Source organism: Salvelinus alpinus, chromosome 7 (assembly GCF_045679555.1).
Source record: "Salvelinus alpinus chromosome 7, SLU_Salpinus.1, whole genome shotgun sequence".
Taxonomy (NCBI): Eukaryota; Metazoa; Chordata; class Actinopteri; order Salmoniformes; family Salmonidae; genus Salvelinus; species Salvelinus alpinus.
The window spans coordinates 17,055,515-17,081,439 of record NC_092092.1 but is presented as its reverse complement, the minus strand read 5'-3'; the positions used below and the strand labels follow the sequence as shown (position 1 = coordinate 17,081,439).

Below are 25,925 nucleotides of genomic sequence, written 5' to 3'. Positions count from 1 at the left end.
ATTACTACAGAGAGACACTAGTATTACTACAGAGAGACACTAGTATTACTACAGAGAGACACTAGTATTACTACAGAGAGACACTAGTATTACTACAGAGAGACACTAGTATTACTACAGAGAGACACTAGTATTACTACAGAGAGACACTAGTATTACTACAGAGAGACACTAGTATTACTACAGAGAGACACTAGTATTACTACAGAGAGACACTAGTATTACTACAGAGAGACACTAGTATTACTACAGAGAGACACTAGTATTACTACAGAGAGACACTAGTATTACTACAGAGAGACACTAGTATTACTACAGAGAGACACTAGTATTACTACAGAGAGACACTAGTATTACTACAGAGAGACACTAGTATTACTACAGAGAGACACTAGTATTACTACAGAGAGACACTAGTATTACTACAGAGAGACACTAGAATTACTACAGAGAGACACTAGAATTACTACAGAGAGACACTAGTATTACTACAGAGAGACACTAGTATTACTACAGAGACACTAGTATTACTACAGAGAGACACTAGTATTACTACAGAGAGACACTAGTATTACTACAGAGAGACACTAGTATTACTACAGAGAGACACTAGTATTACTACAGAGAGACACCAGTATTACTACAGAGAGACACCAGTATTACTACAGAGAGACACCAGTATTACTACAGAGAGACACCAGTATTACTACAGAGAGACACTAGTATTACTACAGAGATACACTAGTATTACTACAGAGAGACACTAGTATTACTACAGAGAGACACCAGTATTACTACAGAGAGACACCAGTATTACTACAGAGAGACACCAGTATTACTACAGAGAGACACCAGTATTACTACAGAGAGACACTAGTATTACTACAGAGAGACACTAGTATTACTACAGAGAGACACTAGTATTACTACAGAGAGACACTAGTATTACTACAGAGATACACTAGTATTACTACAGAGATACACTAGTATTACTACAGAGAGACACTAGTATTACTACCGAGAGACACCAGTATTACTACAGAGAGACACCAGTATTACTACAGAGAGACACCAGCATTACTACAGAGAGACACTAGTATTACTACAGAGAGACACTAGTATTACTACAGAGAGACACTAGTATTACTACAGAGAGACACTAGTATTACTACAGAGAGACACTAGTATTACTACAGAGAGACACTAGAATTACTACAGAGAGACACTAGTATTACTACAGAGAGACACTAGTATTACTACAGAGGACAGAGAGAAACTAGTATTACTACAGAGAGACACTAGTATTACTACAGAGAGACACTAGTATTACTACAGAGAGACACTAGTATTACTACAGAGAGACACTAGTATTACTACAGAGAGACACTAGTATTACTACAGAGAGACACTAGTATTACTACAGAGAGACACTAGTATTACTACAGAGAGACACTAGTATTACTACAGAGAGACACTAGTATAACTACAGAGAGACACTAGAATTACTACAGAGAGACACTAGTATTACTACAGAGAGACACTAGTATTACTACAGAGAGACACTAGTATTACTACAGAGAGACACCAGTATTACTACAGAGAGACACTAGTATTACTACAGAGAGACACCAGTATTACTACAGAGAGACACCAGTATTACTACAGAGACACTAGTATTACTACAGAGAGACACCAGTATTACTACAGAGAGACACCAGTATTACTACAGAGACACTAGTATTACTACAGAGATACACTAGTATTACTACAGAGAGACACTAGTATTACTACAGAGAGACACTAGTATTACTACAGAGAGACACTAGTATTACTACAGAGAGACACTAGTATTACTACAGAGAGACACTAGTATTACTACAGAGATACACTAGTATTACTACAGAGAGACACTAGTATTACTACAGAGAGACACTAGTATTACTACAGAGGACAGAGAGACACTAGTATTACTACAGAGAGACACTAGTATTACTACAGAGAGACACCAGTTTTACTACAGAGAGACACCAGTATTACTACAGAGAGACACTAGTATTACTACAGAGAGACACTAGTATTACTACAGAGAGACACTAGTATTACTACAGAGAGACACTAGTATTACTACAGAGAGACACTAGTATTACTACAGAGAGACACTAGTATTACTACAGAGAGACACTAGTATTACTACAGAGAGACACTAGTATTACTACAGAGAGACTAGTACTACTACAGAGAGACACTAGTATTACTACAGAGAGACTAGTACTACTACAGAGAGACACTAGTATTACTACAGAGACACTAGTATTACTACAGAGAGACACTAGTATTACTACAGAGAGACACTAGAATTACTACAGAGAGACACTAGAATTACTACAGAGAGACACTAGTATTACTACAGAGAGACACTAGTATTACTACAGAGAGACACTAGTATTACTACAGAGAGACACTAGTATTACTACAGAGAGACACTAGTATTACTACAGAGAGACACTAGTATTACTACAGAGAGACACTAGTATTACTACAGAGAGACACTAGTATTACTACAGAGAGACACTAGTATTACTACAGAGAGACACTAGTATTACTACAGAGAGACACTAGTATTACTACAGAGAGACACTAGTATTACTACAGAGAGACACTAGTATTACTACAGAGAGACACTAGTATTACTACAGAGAGACACTAGTATTACTACAGAGAGACACTAGTATTACTACAGAGAGACACTAGTATTACTACAGAGGACAGAGAGACACTAGTATTACTACAGAGAGACACTAGTATTACTACAGAGAGACACCAGTATTACTACAGAGAGACACCAGTATTACTACAGAGAGACACTAGTATTACTACAGAGAGACACTAGTATTACTACAGAGAGACACTAGTATTACTACAGAGAGACACTAGTATTACTACAGAGAGACACTAGTATTACTACAGAGAGACACTAGTATTACTACAGAGAGACTAGTACTACTACAGAGAGACACTAGTATTACTACAGAGAGACTAGTACTACTACAGAGAGACACTAGTATTACTACAGAGAGACACTAGTATTACTACAGAGACACTAGTATTACTACAGAGAGACACTAGTATTACTACAGAGAGACACTAGAATTACTACAGAGAGACACTAGTATTACTACAGAGAGACACTAGTATTACTACAGAGAGACACTAGTATTACTACAGAGAGACACTAGTATTACTACAGAGAGACACTAGTATTACTACAGAGAGACACTAGTATTACTACAGAGAGACACTAGTATTACTACAGAGAGACACTAGTATTACTACAGAGAGACACTAGTATTACTACAGAGAGACACTAGTATTACTACAGAGAGACACTAGTATTACTACAGAGAGACACTAGTATTACTACAGAGAGACACTAGTATTACTACAGAGAGACACTAGTATTACTACAGAGGACAGAGACACACTAGCATTACTACAGAGAGACACTAGTATTACTACAGAGAGACACCAGTATTACTACAGAGAGACACCAGTATTACTACAGAGAGACACTAGTATTACTACAGAGAGACACTAGTATTACTACAGAGAGACACTAGTATTACTACAGAGATACACTAGTATTACTACAGAGAGACACTAGTATTACTACAGAGGACAGAGAGACACTAGTATTACTACAGAGAGACACTAGTATTACTACAGAGAGACACCAGTATTACTACAGAGAGACACCAGTATTACTACAGAGAGACACTAGTATTACTACAGAGAGACACTAGTATTACTACAGAGAGACACTAGTATTACTACAGAGAGACACTAGTATTACTACAGAGAGACACTAGTATTACTACAGAGAGACACTAGTATTACTACAGAGAGACTAGTACTACTACAGAGAGACACTAGTATTACTACAGAGAGACTAGTACTACTACAGAGAGACACTAGTATTACTACAGAGAGACACTAGTATTACTACAGAGACACTAGTATTACTACAGAGAGACACTAGTATTACTACAGAGAGACACTAGAATTACTACAGAGAGACACTAGTATTACTACAGAGAGACACTAGTATTACTACAGAGAGACACTAGTATTACTACAGAGAGACACTAGTATTACTACAGAGAGACACTAGTATTACTACAGAGAGACACTAGTATTACTACAGAGAGACACTAGTATTACTACAGAGAGACACTAGTATTACTACAGAGAGACACTAGTATTACTACAGAGAGACACTAGTATTACTACAGAGAGACACTAGTATTACTACAGAGAGACACTAGTATTACTACAGAGAGACACTAGTATTACTACAGAGGACAGAGACACACTAGCATTACTACAGAGAGACACTAGTATTACTACAGAGAGACACTAGTATTACTACAGAGAGACACTAGTATTACTACAGAGACACACTAGCATTACTACAGAGAGACACTAGTATTACTACAGAGAGACACTAGTATTACTACAGAGAGACACTAGTATTACTACAGAGAGACACTAGTATTACTACAGAGAGACACTAGTATTACTACAGAGAGACACTAGTATTACTACAGAGAGACACTAGTATTACTACAGAGAGACACTAGTATTACTACAGAGAGACACTAGTATTACTACAGAGAGACACTAGTATTACTACAGAGAGACACTAGTATTACTACAGAGAGACACTAGTATTACTACAGAGAGACACTAGTATTACTACAGAGAGACACTAGTATTACTACAGAGAGACACTAGTATTACTACAGAGAGACACTAGTATTACTACAGAGACACTAGTATTACTACAGAGAGACACTAGTATTACTACAGAGAGACACTAGTATTACTACAGAGGACAGAGAGACACTAGCATTACTACAGAGAGACACCAGCATTACTACAGAGAGACACTAGTATTACTACAGAGAGACACTAGTATTACTACAGAGAGACACTAGTATTACTACAGAGAGACACTAGTATTACTACAGAGAGACACTAGCATTACTACAGAGAGACACTAGCATTACTACAGAGGACAGTGAGACACTAGTATTACTACATAGTTGAGACACACTAAGTATTACTACAGAGGACAGAGAGACACTAGTATTACTACAGAGGACAGAGAGACACTAGTATTACTACAGAGGACAGAGAGACACTAGTATTACTACAGAGGACAGAGAGACACTAGTACTACTACATAGTTGAAACACACGAGTATTACCACAGAGGACAGAGAGACACTAGTAATACTACATAGTTGAGACACATTAAGTATTACTACAGAGGACAGAGAGACACTAGTACTACTACATAGTTGAGACACTAACATTACTACAGAGACACTAGTAACAATACAGAGGACAGCAACACTATACACTACTGTATTTAATCTATTGAACTAGGCTACTGTATTTAATGTATTGAACTAGGCTACTGTATTTAATGTATTGAACGAGGCTACTGTATTTAATCTATTGAACTAGGCTACTGTATTTAATATATTGAACTAGGCTACTGTATTTAATCTATTGAACTATGCTACTGTATTTAATCTATTGAACGAGGCTACTGTATTTAATCTATTGAACGAGGCTACTGTATTTAATCTATTGAACTAGGCTACACAATTTAATCTATTGAACTGGGCTACTGTATTTAATCTATTGAACTGGGCTACTGTATTTAATCTATTGAACTGGGCTACTGTATTTAATCTAATGAACTAGGCTACTGTATTTAATCTATTGAACTAGGCTACTGTATTTAATGTATTGAACTAGGCTACTGTATTTGATCTATTGAACACGGCTACTGTAATTAATCTATTGAACGAGGCTACTGTATTTAATCTAATGAACGAGGCTACTGTATTTAATATATTGAACTATGCTACTGTATTTAATCTATTGAACTATGCTACTGTATTTAATCTATTGAACTATGCTACTGTATTTAATCTATTGAACGAGGCTACTGTATTTAATCTATTGAACTACGCTACTGTATTTAATCTATTGAACTATGCTACTGTATTTAATCTATTGAACTATGCTACTGTATTTAATCTATTGAACTATGCTACTGTATTTAATCTATTGAACTATGCTACTGTATTTAATCTATTGAACTATGCTACTGTATTTAATTTATTGAACTATGCTACTGTATTTAATCTATTGAACTAGGCTACTGTATTTAATCTATTGAACACGGCTACTGTATTTAATCTATTGAACTATGCTACTGTATTTAATCTATTGAACGAGGCTACTGTATTTAATTTATTGAACTATGCTACTGTATTTAATCTATTGAACACGGCTACTGTATTTAATCTATTGAACACGGCTACTGTATTTAATCTATTGAACTATGCTACTGTATTTAATCTATTTAACTAGGCTACTGTATTTAATCTATTGAACGCGGCTACTGTATTTAATCTATTGAACGAGGCTACTGTATTTAATCTATTGAACTATGCTACTGTATTTAATCTATTGAACACGGCTACTGTATTTAATCTATCGAACTATGCTACTGTATTTAATCTATTGAACTATGCTACTGTATTTAATCTATTTAACTAGGCTACTGTATTTAATCTATTGAACGCGGCTACTGTATTTAATCTATTGAACGAGGCTACTGTATTTAATCTATTGAACTATGCTACTGTATTTAATCTATTGAACACGGCTACTGTATTTAATCTATCGAACTATGCTACTGTATTTAATCTATTGAACGAGGCTACTGTATTTAATCTATTGAACTAAATCAAACAGGTAAAGGATAAACTCTGGTCAGGATAACGTGTGTTAGTGATTTAGGCCTATCAGAAATCATATATGAAGATTAACTGGTTTCTATATAGTTTCCTGAACTACCTTCTTCACAGTAGAATTTCCATCGACCTACCTGTGTTGAAGACATCTATCTGTGTCAGTGTATCCTAGTCCTCCTCAGTCCCCACACATTATCCACAGTTGTACTGATGTAGCCCTAGACAGTCATACCAGTACTTTAGCAAGTCTATAACAGTAACCTACCTGTGTTGAAGATGTGCACATCTATCTGTCTCAGCGTCTCGTAGTCGTCTCCAGAGCAGTACCCTCCGAAGGAGTACACCTTGTGTCCCACGGAGACGGCAGCATGGTTCACCCTCCGCGGCCCTCCGTCCAGGTGAGTCGTCCAGCGTAACATCCCACACTAACAGCGTTCCGCTAGCAGCTAAAGCTCCAATAGCACCGCTCCTCACCTGTCCTCCTCTCGGCTCCCTGGCAGCCTGTCACCCTGTACTAGTCCATTACCTCTCTTCTGCTGTCACCCCATCCACCCTCAAACAGACCTGGGGAGAGATCAGACAGAGAGATCAGAGTAGTAGGAGAGATCAGACAGAGAGATCAGAGTAGTAGGAGAGATCAGACAGAGAGAGAGATCAGAGTAGTAGGAGAGATCAGACAGAGAGAGAGATCAGAGTAGTAGGAGATCAGACAGAGAGAGAGATCAGAGTAGTAGGAGATCAGACAGAGAGAGAGATCAGAGTATTAGGAGAGATCAGACAGAGAGATCAGAGTAGTAGGAGAGATCAGACAGAGAGATCAGAGTAGTAGGAGAGATCAGACAGAGAGGTCAGAGTAGTAGGAGAGATCAGACAGAGAGAGAGGTCAGAGTAGTAGGAGAGGTCAGAGAGAGTTCAGAGAAGTAGGAAAGGTCAGATGCATAGCAGAGGTCAGATGTATGGGAGAGGTCAGATGCATAGGAGAGGTCAGATGTATAGGAGGTCAGATGTAGAGGAGAGGTCAGATGTAGAGGAGAGGTCAGATGTATAGGAGAGGTCAGATGCATAGGAGAGGTCAGATGTAGAGGAGAGGTCAGATGCATAGGAGAGGTCAGATGTAGAGGAGAGGTCAGATGTATAGGAGAGGTCAGATGCATAGGAGAGGTCAGATGTAGAGGAGAGGTCAGATGCATAGGAGAGGTCAGATGTAGAGGAGAGATCAGATGTAGAGGAGAGGTCAGATGTAGAGGAGAGGTCAGATATGTAAGGAAATGGTTAGGCCTAGCTCTAACAGAAAAGGACACTGAGGAGGACGACGCAGCATGCAGACAGAGGGGAACTCAGCTCTGTTCTGCTGTTGACAGCTCCTCAGGACCCTGCATTATCTCTGCTAGGTTATTTTAGGAGGTGGTCACTAGGGTTGGGCGGTATCTATATTTTCATACTGTCATACCGTATTAACGGAAGTGCACACAAGGGCCGGTATTTATTTATTTTATTTTTCGCACAAAACATTTTAGGCAGCACGTATCTCGATCCAAGAGGGGGTTGATTGTCGCTGCTGTAACCAAGAAGCTTGATCTTGACATCTAGCCGCTTGCCTAGCAAGTTAGCAAACCAAATACATAGTTGGAGCCCTGAGCTGAATATCATTTATTTGACAAATCTTAGATAGTTAACTTATAGTTATAAGCAGTGACGGAGCAATCACCCCCCGCGAGACAAGGGAGCCCCCATCTCAAATGATAAAAATATATATTTCACAGTGCCTTCGGAAATAATTCAGACCCCTTGACTTTTTCCACATTTTGTTAGGTTACAGCCTTATTCTAAAATGTATTAAATTGTTTTTTTCCCCTCATCAAACTACACACAAAAAAGAAATATTAAATTTACATAAGTATTCAGACCCTTTACTCAGTACTTTGTTGAAGCACCTTTGGCAGTGATTACAGCCTTGAGTCTTCTTGGGTATGATGCTACAAGCTTGGCACACCTGTATTTGGGGAGTTTCTCCCATTCTTCTCGGGCAGGTGGTTAGAGCGTTGGGCCAATAATCGAAAGGTTGCTAGATTGAATCGCTGAGCTGACAAGGTAAAAATCTGTCATTCTGCCGCTGAACAAGGCAGTTAACCCACCGTTCCGAGGCCGTCATTGTAAATAAAAATGAGTTCTTAACGGACTTGCCTAGTTAAATAAAGGTTAAATATACAATTCTCTGCAGATCCTGTCAGCTCTGTCAGGTTGGATGGGGAGCGTTGCTGCACAGCTATTTTCAGGTCTCTCCAGAATGTTTGATCGAGTTCGAGTCCGGGCTCTGGCTGGGCCACTCATGGACATTCAGAGACTTGTCCCAAAGCCACCCCTGCGTTGTCTTGGCTGTGTGCTTAACGTCATTGTCCTGTTGGAAGGTGAACCTTTGCCCCAGTCTGAGGTCCTGAGCACTCTGGAGCAGGATTTCATCAACAACCTCTGTACTTTGCTCCGTTCATCTTTCCCTCGATCCTGACTAGTCTCCCAGTCCCTGCCTCTACAAAACATCCCCACAGCATGCTGCTGCCACCACTATGCTTCACCGTAGTCATGGTGCCAGGTTTCCTACAGACATGAGGCTTGGCATTCAGGCCAAAGAGTTCAATCTTGGTTTCATCAAACCAGAGAATCTTGTTTCTCATGATCTGAGTCCTTTAGGTGCCTTTTGGCAAACTCCAAGCAGGCTGTCATGTGCCTTGTACTGAGGAGTGACTTCTGTCTGGCCACTCCATCATAAAGGCCTGATTGGTGGAACGCTGCAGAGATGGTTGTCCTTCTGGAAGGTTCTCCCATCTCCACAGAGGAACTCTGGAGCTCTGTCAGAGTGACCATCGGGTTCTTGGTCACCTCCCTGACCAAGGCCCTTCTCCCCCGATTGCTCAGGTTGGCCCGGAAGACAGCTCTAGGAAGAGTCTTGGTAGTTCCAAACTTCTTCCATTTAAGAATGATGGAGGCCACTATGTACTTGGGGACCTTCAATGCTGCAGAAATGTTTTGGTACCCTTCCCCAGATCTGTGCCTCGACAGAATCCAGTCTGGGAGCTCTACGGACAATTCCTTTGACCTCGTGGCTTGGTTTTTGCTCTGACATGCACTGTCAGCTGTGGGACCTTCTATAGAATAGAGGTCGACCGATTAATTAGGGTCGATTTCAAGTTATAACAATCAGTAATCTGCTTTTTTGGACGCCGATTACGGCCAATTACATTGCAATCCACGAGGAAACTGCGTGGCCGAACACCTGTTACGCGAGTGCAGCATCAAAAGGACCTTGTGGCTGCAAGGAGCCAAGGTAAGTTGCTAGCTAGCATTAAACTTATCTTATCAAAAACAATCAATCCTCACATAATCACTACTTAACTACACATGGTTGATGATATCCCTAGGTTAACTACACATGGTTGATGATATCCCTAGGTTAACTAACTTGTCCTACGTTGCATATAATCAATGCGGTGCCTGATCATTTATCATTGAATCACAGCCTACTTCAACTTTGCCAAACAGGTGATGTTTTAACAAAAGCACAAATGTACCTAAACATAAACATCAATGCCTTTCTCAAAATCAATACACAGAAGTATATTTTTTTAAACCTGCATATTTAGTTAGTTGGATAGGGGGAGGTGCTCCCTCTGCTGTTTCCTGAAGTCCACGATCGTCTCCTTTGTTTCGTTGACGTTGAGAGAGAGGTTGTTTTCCTGACACCACACTTCGAGGGGTCTCACCTCCTCCCTGTAGGCTGTCTCGTCATTGTTGGTAATCAAGCCCACTACTGTTGTGTCGTTTGCAAACTTGATTAAGTTGGAGGCGTGCATGGCCACGCAGTCGTTGGTGAACAGGGAGTACAGAAGGGGACTGAGCACGCACCCTTGTGGGGCACCTGTGTTGACGTTCAGCGAAGTGGAGATGTTTTTTGTACCTTCACCAGCTGGGGGGCGGCCCGTCAGGAAGTCCAGGACCCAATTGCACAGGGCGGGGTTGAGACCCAGGGCCTCCAACTTGATGAGCTTGGAGGATACAATGGTGTTGAATGCTATAGTCCATGAACAGCATTCTTACATAGGTATTCCTCTTGTTCAGATGGGATAGGGCAGTGTGATGGCGATTGCATCGTCTGAGGACCTGTTGGACGGGATGCAAACTGAAGCGGGTCTAGGGTGTCAGGTACGGTAGAGGTGATATGATCCTTAACTTGCCTCAAAGCACTTCATGATGACAGAAGTGAGTGCTACGAGGCGGTAGTCATTTAGTTCAGTTCTCTTTGCCTTCTTGTGTACAGGAAGAATGGTGGCCATCTTGCATCTGGGGACAGCAGACGGGGATAGGGAGCGATTGAATATGTCCGTAAACACTCCAGCCAGCTGGTCTGCACATGCATTATGGGCTATTGTGTGTAGGTTGAAGAAATACATTAATTAATTAAATAAATGTAACAAAATGTGGAAGGGGTCTGAATACATTCCAAATGCACTGTGTATATATACACACACACAGTACACACCTACTCATTCAAGGGTTTTTATTTTTTAATATTCTCTACATTGTAGAATAAGTGAAGACATTAAAACTATGAAATATAACTATGAAGTATAACAGAACTCATATGGCAGGTAAAAACCTGAGAAAAAGATCCAACCAGGAAGTGGGAAATTTGAGATTTGTAGGTTTTCAACTCATCGCCTATCGAATACACAGTGGGATATGGGTCCGTTTGCACTTCCTACGGCTTCCACTATAGATGTCAACAGTCTTTAGAACCTTGTCTCATGCTTCTACTGTGAGGTGGGCCGAAGGAGGGGAATGAGTAAGGGCTGCCATGACCTGAACATGCACTGACCATGCGCGTTCATGTGAGAGCGAGCTCTGTTCCATCGCACTTCTGAAGACAATGGAATTCTCCGGTTGGAACATTGAAGATTTATGTTAAAAACATCCTAAAGATTGATTCAATACATCGTTTGACATGTTTCTGACTGTTACGGAACTTTTTGACATTGTCTGCTTTTAGTGAACGCGCTTCGTGACTTTGGATTTGTTTACCAAACACGTTAATTAACAAAAGTAGCTATTTGGATATAAATGATGGACATTACCAAACAAAACAAACATTTCTTGTGGAAGTGGGAGTCCTGGGAGTGCATTCCAACAAAGATCAGCAAAGTGAAGATTTATGTTATTTATGACTTTTGTTGACTCCACAATATGGCTTGCTTTTGTGCCTGAACGCTGTTCTCAGATTATTGAATATTGTGCTTTTGCCGTAAAGCTTTTTTGAAATCTGACACAGCGGTTGCATTAAGAACAAGTGTATCTTTAATTCTATGTAAAACATGTATCTTTCATCAAAGTTTATGATGAGTATTTCTGTTATTTGACGTGGCTCTCTGCAATTTCTCCGGATATTTTGGAGGCATTTCTGAACATGGCGCCAATGTAAACTGAGGTTTTTGGATATAAATATGAACTTTATCGAACAAAACATATATGTATTGTGTAACATGAAGTCCTATGAGTGTCATCTGATGAAGATCATCAAAAGTTAGTGATTCATTTTATCTCTATTTCTGCTTTTTGTGACTCATGTCTATGGCTGGAAAAATGGCTGTATTTTTCTGTGATTTTGCGGTGACCCAACAATCGTTTGTGGTGCTTTCGCTGTAAAGCATTTTTGAAAGCGGACACTGTGGTGGGATTAACAAGAAGTGTATCTTTAAAATGGTGTGAAATACTTGTATGCTTGAGGAATTTTTATGAGATTTCTGTTGTTTGAATTTGGCGCCCTGAACTTTCACTGGCTGTTGTCATATCGATCCCGTTAAGAAGTTAACAGGTGTGCTTTGTTTAATGTTAATTTGTGGAATTTATTTGACATTACTCCTAAAGTGTTGAGCCAATCAGTTGTGTTGTGACAAGGTAGGGATGGTATACAGAAAATAGCCCTATTTGGTAAAAGACAAAGTCCATTTTATGGCAAGAACAGCTCAAATAAGCAAAGAGAAACGACAGTCCATCATTACTTTAAGAGATGAAGGTCAGTCAACACGGAAAATGCCAAGAAGTAGAGGTGTTTCATTATGACAAGAAATTATATTCATGTTTTATTAGTTATAAATACGAATCAAATCACTATAACAGCCACGCAAATCCATACCATAAATTGTATTGCACACCAAATCAAAGTAATCAAGATTTATTGACCAAAATAACCTTTTCAGATGCAACAAAACAGCTTTTGGTAAAGGTGGTACAGAGCACCAAACAACTCTTCAAGTCTTTATAGACAGAGAGTCATATCTTGTTGGGGGATCTCAGAGCTGCTCTTAACCTGCAGGAAAATACAATGTCAGTACGTATCAAACACAGCAATAACAATATCACCTCTAACCTGCCATTTTCTTGTACCTTAATTGTGAATAGCTCACCTGAAGCAGAATGTCGTCCACGAGGGCTGCTTGACATGAATCAGTTAAGCACACTGTCCTCACTTGTATTTTCTGGGTGACAGCTGATGTCTTCCATCCTCATATCCTGTCAAAAGAAAAATAGTACATGTTCACTACACAATAACTATCAAAGCACATGTAAAAGGAAGACGCAGATAAGCATCCAGTCTTACCTTAGACTATCCATGTAGAGAGGTCAGCAGTCAGATAAGTCCAGTCTACTCTGCAGCACGAGGTTGGCATCCTGACCAATACATGCATCAGCTATTTATCAAATGTATTTTAGGCATATATCTCACACACACACAGTACCAGTCAAAGGTTTGGACACCTACTCATTCCAGGGTTGCTTTATTTTTACTATTTTCTACATTGTAAACTATTAAAGAACACATATGGAATCATGTTGTAAGCAACAAAAAAAAGTGTACGCAGAGGAGACTGCAGCAATTCGACCATGAAGGCCTGATTCACGCAAAGAAGCCACTACTAATGGTCACCAATAATAAGAAGAGACTTGCTTGGGCCAAGAAACACGAGTAAATGACATTAGACCTGTGGAAATCTGTCCTTTGGTCTGAATCCAAATTGGTATTATTTGTTTCCAACCGCCGTGTCTTTGAGAAACAGTAGGTGAACGGATGATCTCTGCATGGCACACTTAACCAACATGGCTACCACAGCATTATGCAGCGATACGCCATCCCATCTGGTTGGCACTTAGTTGGACTATCATTTGTTTTTCAGCAGGACAATGACCCAACACACCTCCAGGCTGTCTAAGGGCTATTTGACCAAGGAGAATGATGGAGTGCTGCATCAGATGACCTGGCCTCCACAATCCCCCGACCACAACCCAATTGAGATGAGTTGGACCGCAGAGTGAAGGAAAAGCAGCCAACAAATACTCAGCATATGTGGGAACTCCTTCAAGACTATTGGAAAAGCATTCCAGGTGAAGCTGGTTGAGAGTGCCAAGAGTGTGCAAAGCTGTCATCAAGGCAAAGGGTAGCTCCTTTGAAGAATCTAAAATATATTTTGATTAGTTTAACATTAGTTTTGGTTACTACATGATTCCATGTGTGTTATTTCATAGTTTTGATGTCTTCACTATTATTCTACAATGTAGAAAATTGAAAAATAAAACAAAAACCCTTGAATGAGTAGGTCTGGAAATGTTTTACTGGATCTGTCTGTCTATAAAACACACACAGAGTTGAACTCGTATTTCAACCACTCCACAAATTTCTTGTTAACAAACTATAGTTTTGGCAAGTCGGTTAGGACATCTACTTTGTGCATGACAAGTCATTTTTCCAACAATTGTTTACAGAGATTATTTCACTGTATCACAATCCCAGTGGGTCAGAAGTTTACATACACTCAATTAGTATTTGGTAGCATTGCCTTTAAATGGTTTAACTTGAGTCAAACATTTCAGGTAGCCTTCCACAAGCTTCCCACAATAAGTTGGGTGAATTTTGGCCCATTCCTCCTGACAGAGCTGGTGTAACTGAGTCAGGTTTGTAGGCCTCCTTGCTCGCACACGCTTTTTCAGTTCTGCCCACAAATTTTCTACAGGAATGAGGTCAGGTCTTTGTGATGGCCACTCCAATACCGTGACTTTGTTGTCCTTAAGCCATTTTGCCACAGCTCTGGAAGTATGTTTGGGGTCATTGTCCATTTGGAAGACCCATTTGCGACCAAGCTTTAACTTCCTGACTGATGTCTTGAGATGTTGCTTCAATATATCCACATAATCTTCCATCCTCATGATGCCATCTATTTTGTGAAGTGCACCAGTCCCTCCTGCAAAGCACCCCCACAACATGACGCTGCCACCCCGTGCTTCACGTTTTACTGTGGATATAGATACTTTTGTACCTGTTTCCTCCAGCATCTTCACAAGGTACGTTGCTGTTGTTCTGTGATTGATTTGTACTTTTCACACCAAAGTACGTTCATCTCTAGGAGACAGAACGTGTCTCCTTCCTGAGCGGTATGACGGCTGCGTGGTCCCATGGTGTTTATACTTGCGTACTATTGTTTGTACAGATGAACATGGTACCTTCAGGCATTTGGGAATTGCTACCAAGGATGAACCAGACTTGTGGAGGTCTACAATTTTTTTTTCTGAGGTCTTGGCTGATTTCTTTTGATTTTCCCATGATGTCAAGCAAAGAGGCACTGAGTTTGAAGGTAGTCCTTAAAATACATACACAGGTACACCTCCAATTGACTCAAATTATGTCAATTAGCCTATCAGAAGCTTCTAAAGCCATGACATCATTTTCTGGAATTTTCAAAGCGGTTTAAAGGCACAGTAAACTTAGTGTATGTAAACTTCTGACCCACTGGAATTGTGATACAGTGAATTATAAGTGAAATAATCTGTCTGTAAATAATTGTTGGAAAAATTACTTGTGTCATGCACAAAGTAGATGTCCTAACCGACTTGCCAAAACTATAGTTTGTTAACAAGAAATTTGTGGAGTGGTTGAAAAACTAGTTTTAATGACTCCAACCTAAGAGTATGTAAACTTCCGAATTCAACTGTATATATAGATATTTTTTGGTAAGATTTAGATGTAGTCTATTTAATAAAACTGCACAGAAAAGACCAGAATTACATATTAAAATGCTTTGCTTGCTTACCTCAAGTAGAAAAAAAACATTTGTAAATCCTCCAGGTTTGACAGATTGTTGTTTTTGTGTCTTGCATCAACTGTGAGTTAACTGAAGAATGTTCCATGAATTTCAAAATTTCCAACATTCCTAAAATGTCTCAAGACATAGCACTATTTGACATTAGTGTCTTGAAGACACACAAAATGTCTCAGGACATTGCATTGACATGTCTTCAAAATGTTTAAGATGATAGACATCTTGAGACGTCTCAATTGCATGTCTCAAGACCAAGGTGATGGGTAAAATGTCTGTGTCCAGTTGCAGGTAGTTCGTTTGAATTTAGAAAATGCTCTGAAAACGCTCCATGAAGTAATCCAACAAGGTGTACACTGCTGTTTTGACGATTTCCAACCTTTGATCGAGACAGGTGGGTCCACCCCAAAGTGCCACGTCATGATAACAAATCACCTGTTTCAATCAATGAAAGAAGTCAGAGGAAGACGTGAAGCAAGAGGTTTTCCTCTGCCCATGAAAAATAAGCTTACAAAATTAAGAATTTTTGTATGGAGGTCGATGAGAGTGTGAATTAGGTCAACAAAATGATTTAACTTCTAATATGCTACGAAGGCCTGGGGGAAGTTATAGCCGACAGGGTACAAAGGCCTGGGGGAAGTTATAGCCGACAGGGTACGAAGGCCTGGGGGAAGTTATAGCCGACAGGGTACGAAGGCCTGGGGGAAGTTATAGCCGATAGGGTACAAAGGCCTGGGGGAAGTTATAGCCGTCAGGGTACGAAGGCCTGGGGGAAGTTATAGCCGACAGGGTACGAAGGCCTGGGGGAAGTTATAGCCGACAGGGTACGAAGGCCTGGGGGAAGTTATAGCCGACAGGGTACGAAGGCCTGGGGGAAGTTATAGCCGTCAGGGTACGAAGGCCTGGGGGAAGTTATAGCCGACAGGGTACAAAGGCCTGGGGGAAGTTATAGCCGTCAGGGTACGAAGGCCTGGGGGAAGTTATAGCCGACAGGGTACGAAGGCCTGGGGGAAGTTATAGCCGACAGGGTACGAAGGCCTGGGGGAAGTTATAGCCGACAGGGTACGAAGGCCTGGGGGAAGTTATAGCCGACAGGGTACGAAGGCCTGGGGGAAGTTATAGCCGACAGGGTACAAAGGCCTGGGGGAAGTTATAGCCGTCAGGGTACGAAGGCCTGGGGGAAGTTATAGCCGACAGGGTACAAAGGCCTGGGGGAAGTTATAGCCGACAGGGTACAAAGGCCTGGGGGAAGTTATAGCCGACAGGGTACGAAGGCCTGGGGGAAGTTATAGCCGTCAGGGTACGAAGGCCTGGGGGAAGTTATAGCCGACAGGGTACGAAGACCTGGGGGAAGTTATAGCCGTCAGGGTATAAAGGCCTGGGGGAAGTTATAGCCGACAGGGTATAAAGGCCTGGGGGAAGTTGTATAATTCAAATAAAACCAGAGAGGAAGAAGAGGCCAACTTTAGGCTACTTACTGAATTTACAAGGCATGCAATACATTGCGAGATGCAGATTACCAAAACATGAGCAGGCTTCTGCCTTCCTCTCCCTCGCACTGGCCTCGTGCTCTCCACTAATGGTGCCAGGTCTCTCCACTAATGGTGCCAGGTCTCTCCACTAATGGTGCCAGGTCTCTCCACTAAAGCCTAGTAAAATCCATTACTAGGCAACCAGAACTGTCAATCAAATAATCTTGAGCTGCTGCGTGCAGCCTGATTGCACGCAGACCAATCTCCTAAAAAAGTACTTCAAAGTCTCAAAGTACCATGACTTACCAAGACATTTAGTAGAAATAAAACACATCTAGCTATCATACCATAAAAAAATACTATAGAAAACACAGCAGCGACATTTGTTGTTATCAAGGAAACCCTACAGAACATTTTACACAAGAGCAGAATTCTGTCTGAAAAAGATCTGATGCAGCACTGTTTTTAATTGTCTGAAAAGATATCAAATGTCACTATTGACATGTTACTGTAACTGCGTTCTGTCTGTGAAGGGTTGAGGTAGACGTAATTTCATCGTCCAACCCTAGAGGTCAAACATAGGTAACAGGATCAATATTCTGCATTGTAAATTGATGTGGAATTGTATGATTTTTTATTTTTTAAATCATGGTCAATCGAGTATCTTGTCACTATAATAGACCATCTTTAGAGAAGATTGAATATAGACAAGGCAGCGTATTACACATTGTTTAATTAATTCATGGAGCAAAAAACAAATATTTATTTTAGAGTTCTAAATTCCAAAGAACCACCTGAAACTGGACACAGCCATTTTAGAAGATACATTTGAGAAGGAAGATAGCATTGCCAAGTTAAAGTTGGTTGAAAATTATTTGTGGTACACTGTAAGGGTAATGGGAAACCACAACTGTAGCTTTGGTCCTCTCAACCAGTGTGTCTGCTGTTCCAGTCACCTATAACCTTAAACAGCGCTCATAAATAAACCCTCTGAGGACTAATAATGCACACCCTTCTATTTCCAGATGACCTCAAGGAGAAAGGCCCCTACCACAGGACACATGCTAAAGCACTACTACCTACTGATTTCAGAAAATAATATGGTTCCTTAGGTAGCTAGCTAGCATGATTGTGAGAAATATATGATCTAGCCAGATAGCTGCTAGCTAAGATTTGAGTTTCTGTAACTAGCTGGCTAAAAGTCTGTGTCAAAGCAACATACTACAAAGCATAATCAATGAGTCAGCCACCTAACTTGCCTAAATATTCTGACATATTTAACCTTTATTCAATCAATTGGCATGGTCTAATTGACTCAACCAAATACATAAGTTTATATTTCTTAGTTAATCAGATAATCAATAGTTATTGATGGTTGTTTAGCTATCAAAGTTAGCTGGCGAACTCATTGATCCTGTTTTGTAGCGTACCCGTGCTGCTAGTTAACAAATATAGCTAGCTAAGTAGTTAACGTTAGCTAACGTTACCTGGCTAGAGTAGCAAACCAGCCAACTAGGTTTATTTTACTGATTAAATACATGTCCACACATTGGAATAACACATTTAAACACATCTTCTGAATAACAATGTTCACATCTTTATAATGTCCACGCAGCTTAGTTGACGACTATAGTAACGCTAGTACGAATAAACTGTCAACTATGCAAATGTCCCTAGCTAACTAATAACCTCTAGCTAGTTAGCTAGCTAAGTTAACTAGCATACCAGATGTAGGGGAGTTCTCTTAGCAAACACCTCAAACTGTATCAATAGAAGCCAGATAGCTTAGAAAAGTTGCATACGTTGCGCTACCCCGCCAGCTAGCTTCGTAAACCAGCTAGTTAGCCAACTTAAATAACTACCATTAATCTTAGTTCGGATATAGCGGATATAGCTAATGTGAGACATTGAACGCGACTAAAAACTAGTTAGATAGGAAACGTATTGTAACGACCCTGGGTTTAGACAGTATATACAACTTTGGCCAACTGTAAAGTAGCTTCTTTGGGGCTAGCTAACGTTAGCAATATCGTTGGGCTAGCTAAATAGACAGCAATCCAAACGATGGTACGCAAACTAGCTAACGTTTGCTATCAAACTTGGCAGCTAACGACCCACACGAGATCTATTAAACAATTGAAATCACCAACTTCCACAGGTGAGCCAGATATATGTATTTTAATCAAAGCTGTAACTCAAAGTATACGCAAACATGTACGTTTGTTAGCCGACGTTACCTTGGACGCTGGATCCACTTTCTTCTCGGCCCTCGAAAAGTAATGTTTACTTCTTCTTCTGTGAGGTTTAACTTCTTCTTCTTCTCTGAGGTTTAACGGCAGTTGGCATTCAATTTGTTGCATTACCGCCACCTACTAGACTGGAGTACAACTCCCTATACTTTACTTGAAAAATACAAATGTGCTAAATAAATAGCCTACCATCTAACACTACACTCACTCATTTCAGAATTATACAAAATAAAATGAACACCCCCCTACTCCACTAATTAAATGTATTTATTCCTACCTTATTCCATCACCCTGAAAGGATGGGACATCACCACTTAACACATCCTGTAACTCTTCTGCTATCAAGTCTCGCACACCCAAATACCTCTCTGCAGCTGCCACCACAACCTCAACTTCCGATCCATCCCTGCAGTACAGTTGATAACCATTGGCTATAAATGCTAAAAATCCAATCTTACTGAAACTTATATCACTTTTTGACCTATCCCTCTGTACTGGTATATCTTTACTACTCTCACCACTCCTCCCCCTTAACCCATCTTCCTCTACTTTCTCCACTACCTCAGCATATGACAACTTCTGCACTACTTTGACCCTGGAAACCTCAACCTGCCTCTCTCACACGGGATATTTCTGATCCCCAGCTCTATGGGAACCCCTACAATTAACACATACCACTACTTTCCACGATACTACACATTCCCTTGTCTCATGCCGTTCTGCACATTTCTCACACCTTGGACCCTCCGTCCTACACACTGCTGCCACATGCCCATAAGCTTGACACCTATAACATCATAATGTATTCGGCACATACACTCGTACAGGATAACTTATATATCCTAACTTCACTTTGTCAGGCAAAGACTCATCTTCAAAACTCAAAAGAACAAACAATGACTCTTCTGTTTCCCCACTCTGCGTCTGCGTCGCATCAAACGACAAGCATCACATACACAGAGAATCTTTCCCCTCAGCTGGTCAACATTTATATCTACTCCTACCCCAGTTATCACTCCTTTCATTGGTGCCCTTTTCTTGAGAACGAAACAATTCACTTGTCTTGCTCCCATTCGTTTTATTCCGAGTGCCTTCTTCCCCTGACCAACAGAAACACAAAAATTATCACTAGACCACTTCTGGTTACCCTCACTGATTCCACATTACCCAACTCTTTTTTCACCCACTGTAAATCCACAAATGGATCAGCCAAAAGGCAAGGGTCCACTTTTTCCATAAACTTCACTCCTACTGTCACAGACTCAACTTTTTCCTGATCCTCGGTGCAAGCCTCGGGCTCCGAGAACTTCACCACACCGACCACCTCCGATACTTCACCCTCATTCACTTCCATTTCTCCTTCTGTCTTCAGCTCCCTCTGCTTACACTTTCTACCATTCTTCTTTAACAAACCATCTCCCTTTTTTCCACCATCTTGATCTTGCTTTCTCTAGGGACTCCATTTCCGCCGAGGCGTCCGCCCTCGACCCGGGTACCTTGGCCACCGACAAGTAATGTTTATGGTGTCAAAAGCCGTGTTCGAGAGCACAACCGTGATGTATCATGGGTAAATTCTAATCATGGATCTTGACTTCTAAATTCAAGGAATGACTTTACATACAGTATATGGGATGCAACAATGAACACAACCTAGCTAGCGTTTAGTAAAGCGAATTATCTGTCTTGTACAGTCATCAAATTGTATTTGTCACATGCTTCGTAGACAACAGGTGTAGACTGACAGTGAAGTGCTTACTTATGAGTACTTTTCCAACAATGCAGAGTTAAACATAAGATAAAACATAGAAATAGTGGCACAGAGAAAAACTATTAAAAATAACATGGCTATACAGTTTATAAGGAGTAGAAAAGAACATGACTATATACAGAGAGTACCTGTACCAAGTCGATGTGCAGGTGTACGGGGTAATTGAGGTAGCTATGTACTGTACATATACAGTACCAACCAAAAGTTTGGACAAATCTAGTCATTCCAGGGTTTTTCTTTATTATTTAACAATTTTCTACATTGTTGAAAGTAGTGAAGACATCAAAACTATGAAATAACACATATGGAATCATGCAGTGGTGACCAGTCATTCAGGTTTTTGGGGGGGGCTTTCTTGTTTTGCATGTTATTTTGGCATTAATATGTGTCACATATCAGTATGCAAACAATGGGGATAAAGATATGTCATTGAGTTAATTAAGCCGCATACAAACATGGTCTCTTTTTTGCTTTCTTGAGTAAGGCAGCTCCAAAATGCAGGTGTTTCAGCTCAGTGCTTTCTATGGTGGTGGGGCAAGCCATCAGAAAAATATGCAGTGTTGCGCCGTGATTGGCTCAGTGTTCTGTCACTCATGGGGACACTACGTCACCGCCAAGTCTAAGGGTAGACATAGAAAATTCGAGCCCCTTGGGTGCTGCCATAGAGTTACATTAGAAGTGCCCATCCAAGAAGGCTCAAGCTCATTGGCCACAGATAAAATGATGTCAAATCACATTATATCTACAGTAGCTTTGATTGGACTGATCATGTCAACATCATACTTTCTAAATATTAGCAGTCAGTCATCATGAATCAAGTCGACAATCTACTGGCAAATCCTTTTTGATCCATGTCATATGAAGAGACATAATGTAGAGAAATTATAGACAAAACATACCGGTGCTCATTGGCTATTGGACATAAACATTACACAACAAGTTGGAAATCGCAAATTCAACAATGACTGGTTTGGAAGGAATCAGTGGCTAACTGCAAGCATCGCAAAGCAATCATTAGCCTGCTATTCAGTGGAGTGGCTGTGTGGTCCAAAGATTAAGGGTCTCTTTTCCTAGCTTAAAATTATAAACATTCAACATTGACCATGCTGTCAATGAAGCACGATTTGTTTCGCGCTCAAAACAACTGTTAACTCTGAACTGCAAAATCTGACTTTAGTGAGTTCAAGACAACTGGGAACTTGGGAAAAACGAGCTACGACTGGGAAAATACGTTTTGAACTTTCATCCAACTCGGAATTGTACATTCAGAACTCGTGCCTCTTTCTAGAGCTACGACCTGAAGATCACTGACATCATCATGATTCAATTTGTTTTAATTCTTCGAGTTCCCAGTTGTCTTGAGAATGCCAGACTTTGATGACAAAGTTTGACGACAAAATTTTCCCACGAAGGACCGCCGCACCACCTTCCTGTTCAAGTGAGCACAGCACAACAAAATGAGTCCAAAAATGTATTTTATATTGCTGCATAAATGATGTAATATGCCAGGGATATATTTATACTGTAGCTAAGAAAGTAATACTAAGTCTATGTTGTGTAGTAAGCTGTTAGTAGCCCATGTGCCTCACCCTAATAATTTGGTCTATTTTCACCTCTTAATTTCGCCAACTGTGGTGGTGCACATGTAGCCTATATGTCACGCCTGTTCCCGCTCTCCCTCTCTGGCACTCGAGGGTGCCAGACTGCCTTCAATTTCGCACCCCTGTCACCATTGTTATGCGCACCTGTGCTTCATCACCGGTCACCATCACGTGCAGCAGCGCATCATTGGACTCACCTGGACTTCATTACCTTGTTGATTGCACCTCCTATCGCTGTCTGTTTCTTTGGTTCGAGCAGAATTAATGTTTTTGTCATTTCTCCTGTCCAGACACTGTCCGTATTCTGTTCCTGTTTTGTTTCATGTCAGTCATTCATTAAATGTTCACTCCCTGTACCTATTTCCTGTCTCCAGCGTCGATCCTCACACTATAACCTGTTTTTGAGAAATGTAATCATTGAATATAGTAAGAGCTTTCATTGTCTGCTTATATGCCCCCTTTATTTGTCCTACGGTTCTGACTTGGTGTACAGAGAGAACACTGTAAGAACGGCCCATGTTCTGAATTCTGTTGCTGTACATTTCAAAAGTGCTGAACAAATAGTTATATTGACTATGTCCGTCCTAGCTCGCTCATTAATATCATATCATCAATATGGAGACTCATATCTCCCTCACTAGCATTAAGCACCAGCTGTCAGAGCAGCTCACAGATCACTGCACCTGTACATAGATGGGCTGTTTACAGATGGGCTATCTACCTATCTCATTCCCATACTGTATTTATTTATTTATCTTGCTCCTTTGCACCCCAGTATCTCTACTTGCACATTCGTCTTCTGCACATCTACCATTCCAGTGTTTAATTGCTATATTGTAATTACTTCGCCACCATGGCCTATTTATTGCCTTACTCCCTTATCTTACCTCATTTGCACTCACTGTATATAGATGTTTTGTTTTCTTTTGTTCTACTGTATTATTGACTGTATGTTTGTTTATTTCATGTGTAGCTCTGTGTTGTTGTTTGTGTCAAACTGCTTTGCTTTATCTTGGCCAGGTCGCAGTTGCAAATGAGAACTTGTTCTCAACTAGCCTACCTGGTTAAATAAAGGTGAAATAAAAAAATAAATAGAAACCAGATTTGTTTAAACAAGTCAGCCATATCAGCTATGTTTTTTTTAAAGGCAGTAAATGAGGCTGAATGAATTGCTTCGCTGCCAGGCAGGACTCCGCTGATAGCCAGGTGTAGCAGTGGTAAGGTGTTGGGACAGCTTTATGTAGGCCCTAACAGTTTGTGGGCACCGTTTGTCACCGTTATAGTGCAATTAACGTAATAGACCTTACGCGCTATTTGACCAAGAAGGAGAGTGATGGAGTGCTGCATCAGATGACCTGGCCTCCACAATCCCCCGATCTCAACCCAATTGAGATGGTTTGGGATGAGTTGGACCACAGAGTGAAGGAAAAGCAGCCAACAAGTAGGAACTCCTTCAAGACTGTTGGAAAACCCTTCTAGGTGAGGCTGGTTGAGTGTCATCAAGGCAAAGGGTGGCTACTTTGAAGAATCAATGTTGATATACATTGCCAGTCAAAAGTTTGGACACACCTACTCATTCAAGGGTTTTAATTTATTTGACTATTTTCTACATTGTAGAATAATAGTGAAGACATCAAAACTATGAAATAACACACATGGAATCATGTAGCAACAGACACACAGTCAGACAGGTTGGCAGTCAGACATACAGAAAGAAAGGCAGACAGGCATACTGACAGGCAGACAGTCAAACAGAAAGACAGACAGACAGACTGACAGTCAGACAGGCTGTCAGACAGACAGAAAGACAGGCAGACAGACTAAGAAAGACAGGCAGACAAACTAAGAAAGACAGGCAGGCAGACAGACTAAGAAAGACAGGCAGGCAGACAGACTAAGAAAGACAGATATAACCTGCTGACTGGAGCAACTGGGAGTGTGCCAGAGAGCCCAATCCCAGACCTTTCCTCCTCCTCCTCCAGCTGTCCCAGGATCTGCTCCCTCCTCCAGCTGCCTCTGGCCCTGCCTGCTCTGCTGCCCAGGTCAGAGAACTTAGCCTGGCTGTTATTATTAATTGTGTGGAGGGAGGGAGGAATTCATTCAACATGCCAACTGCAGCCTGCAGCCTGGCCCAGGCAGGACAATGAGGACATTTTCTTGTCCTCATGGTCTGACCTGCCCAGCAACAGCTGCCCCAGCCTTGCCCATAATGTCTTCTCTTCAGGCTGGTCTTTGCTCCACTCTCCATGCAAAGTCTACTACTCTACAGTCACTAACCACAGAAGTGGACGGACGGGTGGACAGACAGACAGGACAGACAGACAGTCACGATCGTCTTCAGGTGAAAGAGTGGACCAAGGCGCAGCGTGATATGAATACATCTTCTTTTAATATAACGAAGACGAAAACTGAAGAACACTGACAAACAACAAACAATCGTGACGCTATACAAACTACGTGCACACATGCGACATAGACAATTACCCACAACCTGTCTAATGCCTATGGCTGCCTAAATATGACTCCCAATCAGAGACAACAATAGACAGCTGTCTCTAATTGAGAACCAAACTAGGCAACCATAGACTTACCTAAACACCTACACTGAACACAACCCCATAAACTCTACAAAACCCCCTATACAATACAAACACCCTAGACTAGACAAAAACACATACATCCCCCATGTCACACCCTGACCTAACTAAAATAATAAAGAAAACAAAGATAACTAAGGCCAGGGCGGGACACAGACAGACAGACAGACAGACAGACAGACAGACAGACAGACAGACAGACAGACAGACAGACAGACAGACAGACAGACAGACAGACAGACAGACAGACAGACAGACAGACAGACAGA

At 40.8% G+C, this 25,925-nt stretch overlaps 1 protein-coding gene across 5 annotated transcripts in view; it reads right to left on the bottom strand.

The window, feature by feature from the left end:
* klhdc3 (kelch domain containing 3) overlaps positions 1–19,808 on the bottom strand; it is an 83,415-nt gene extending 63,607 nt beyond the window's left edge. For 2 of the 5 annotated variants that reach the window (XM_071409292.1, XM_071409296.1), the window contains exons 1-2: positions 19,679–19,808; positions 7,098–7,396 (exon numbers count right to left, since the gene is read on the bottom strand). In XM_071409292.1, the coding sequence (XP_071265393.1) occupies positions 7,098–7,251 (154 nt within the window). In that variant the 5' untranslated portion in view covers positions 7,252–7,396; positions 19,679–19,808. Of the gene's footprint in view, positions 1–7,097; positions 7,397–13,287; positions 13,394–13,481; positions 13,553–15,963; positions 16,045–19,678 lie in introns of all 5 variants that reach the window. The other 3 variants (XM_071409293.1, XM_071409294.1, XM_071409295.1) reach the window with 3 other exon arrangements.
* Between the last annotated feature and the right edge of the window lie 6,117 nt (positions 19,809–25,925).